Source organism: Odontomachus brunneus, unplaced genomic scaffold (genome assembly GCF_010583005.1).
Source record: "Odontomachus brunneus isolate Ranch 3 - 2012 unplaced genomic scaffold, Obru_v1 Obru_scaffold_219, whole genome shotgun sequence".
NCBI lineage: Eukaryota > Metazoa > Arthropoda > Insecta > Hymenoptera > Formicidae > Odontomachus > Odontomachus brunneus.
Window position 1 is genome coordinate 120,719 of NW_022639669.1, and position 2,302 is coordinate 123,020.

At 32.0% G+C, this 2,302-nt stretch overlaps 1 protein-coding gene across 1 annotated transcript in view; it reads left to right on the forward strand.

Moving 5' to 3' along the window:
- Positions 1–1,155: 1,155 nt before the first annotated feature.
- Positions 1,156–2,302, forward strand: part of LOC116852364 (disintegrin and metalloproteinase domain-containing protein 10) — a gene marked incomplete at its 5' end in the record, with an annotated part of 339,156 nt that continues 338,009 nt past the window's right edge. Inside the window, one exon of the mRNA XM_032832640.1 lies at positions 1,156–1,279. Coding sequence (XP_032688531.1) covers positions 1,156–1,279 — 124 coding nt within the window. The remainder of the gene's footprint in view (positions 1,280–2,302) is intronic.

Consider the following 2,302-nt stretch of genomic DNA (forward strand, 5'->3'; position numbering starts at 1 on the left):
ATTTATAGGAGCACCTTTATCACTTGTCATTTCGACGTGCCTGAGCGCGCGAAATCTCAGCCCTGTTATTGGTGAAATATAATCGCTTGCCGTTTGAAAACTATTATAGCCTCGATATTTTTGTATGAAAGTTTTCGTTTTAAAATGTTCTAAAGAATCTGCCATTAACATTCGGTAGTTTCGGGACACCCTGTATATTATCTCTGGTACGGTACGAATCGGACACCCTGTATAATAGAGAATATTATGAAATAAAAGAATAATCTTCAGGATTTGCGCAAAATTGCTTAAATACACTTAAATTTTACATACAAACAATAAGTATAAGTAAAAGTACATATAATTATTGTATATTGTAATATAATATGAATAATACATATGTATTAATAAAATAAAATTTAATAATAATTTATTTTATTTTATTATTATATAATAAAAAAATTTTCATTAATATTATTAATAATATAATTTTCAATGCTTTTAAAATATTGTTGTAACATTGCAAAATATTGTAGTTTTTGTTCAATATATATTCAACATTGCAGCTATATTTTCAATATCAATTATATCAATGTTAAGAAATCAACATAAATTTCATATAGAAAGAACATCCGTACTTTTATTTTCAATATTGCAACATTTTATCAACGTTTTTTCAACATTTTGTGCCGTATGGGTTGCAATTTCGATTCAGTACATTTGTAAAAATGTCTGAATGCTTTTTTTACTCTCAGAAATCAACAAATAGCCGTAAAATCAACGTAACAGAAGTCATAAGAGAAGATAAGTTAAAAATATGAGTTGCGTGTTACACTAATTTTCGGCTATTTATTAATTTGTACTTATTCATAAAATTCCATTCATAATTTGCTTTCATTGATTACATTTAGAGCTAATAAAGGAAAACCTGTTTAGGAGCTTGCCCGACCAAGACCAATATAGGCAAGTCTATTTGGGGCACGCCCGGTTAGGGCCACTACAGACTTGTGGCAGGCCCTGTTTCATTTCTACCCGGAGTTTAACGTTTCCTACTTATAGTCTCTGCCATAGCGAATTTTTCTTCTTTTATTGATTAAATAATCCAAGTTCGTAATATTATTACGAAGAAAACATCTCTCTTATCTTGCTATTTCGTACGATATATTATGATAATCTTACAGATCCTGGACGATACGCTTGGTTCACGACGCAAGTCTGTTCAGCGAGGATGCATCTTTCGAGGGTACTAACGGGCCAATATCCTTTGACACGTCGCATTCTTATGTTGGTATTGTTGAAGGTAAGTTGAATTTTACTTAACTGTTCACTTAATATTTGTAACTATACGTAGCGTTTTACTTAGGAAATATTTCGCTGGAAAAGAGATCATATATGAATTTTCTATATGGTCATATATATTCATACATAATTATACAGGATCATCGAAAAGTATCGGACCTCCCTAATATCTTCAGTTAAAATGCATTTTGGAGAAAATGTCCAATAGCAAAGTTGTATGGTTTCAAGCGGGGAGTAAGATGATGACCTTGACTTTGACCTTGACCATGTCCTTCAAAGTAATTTCAAGGTCAACCTTATTTTTTTAAATGGAACCCCCTATATTTTATTGCATATTCTTACAGCTTATCTCGAGAGCTTTCCAACGCTAGAATAAAACATTTTTTCATTAAGTACTTTTTGAGTTATAAAGGTTTCAAGTTAACAATTTGTTAAGTGGCGTGTGGGTTCGGCCAGTTAAGGCCTTCGGACATCACGCATTCGAGCAGCTTCTCGCGATCACTTTCGGGCAGTATTCCGCCGTAGCCTACCGTAGCCTACTAGCATCACCGCTTGAAGCCGTACAACTTTGCTATTGGACATTTTTCCAAAATGCATTCTTACTGAAAATATTAGGGGGATCCAACACTTTTCGATTAATGTATTTTCTTTAAACCAATTAATTGGTCTCATTACTCCGCGCACAAAAGTATTAAAGTTATAATTACTGGAAACTAAATAATATTTTACAAGATATTTTACATTTTGTGTAAAAAAATTGTTAACTTCAAACCTTTATAATTCAAACTTAATGGAAAAATGTTTTATTCTAGCGTTTTGGAAAGCTCTCGAGATAAGCTATAAGAATATGCAATAAAATGTAGGGGATTCCATTTAAAAAAATAAGGTTGACCTTGAAATGACCTTGAAGGACATGATCAAAATCAAAGTCAAAGTCATCATCTTACTCCCCGCTTGAAATCATACAACTTTGCTATTGGACATTTTCTCCAAAATGCATTTTAACTGAAGATATTAGGGGGGT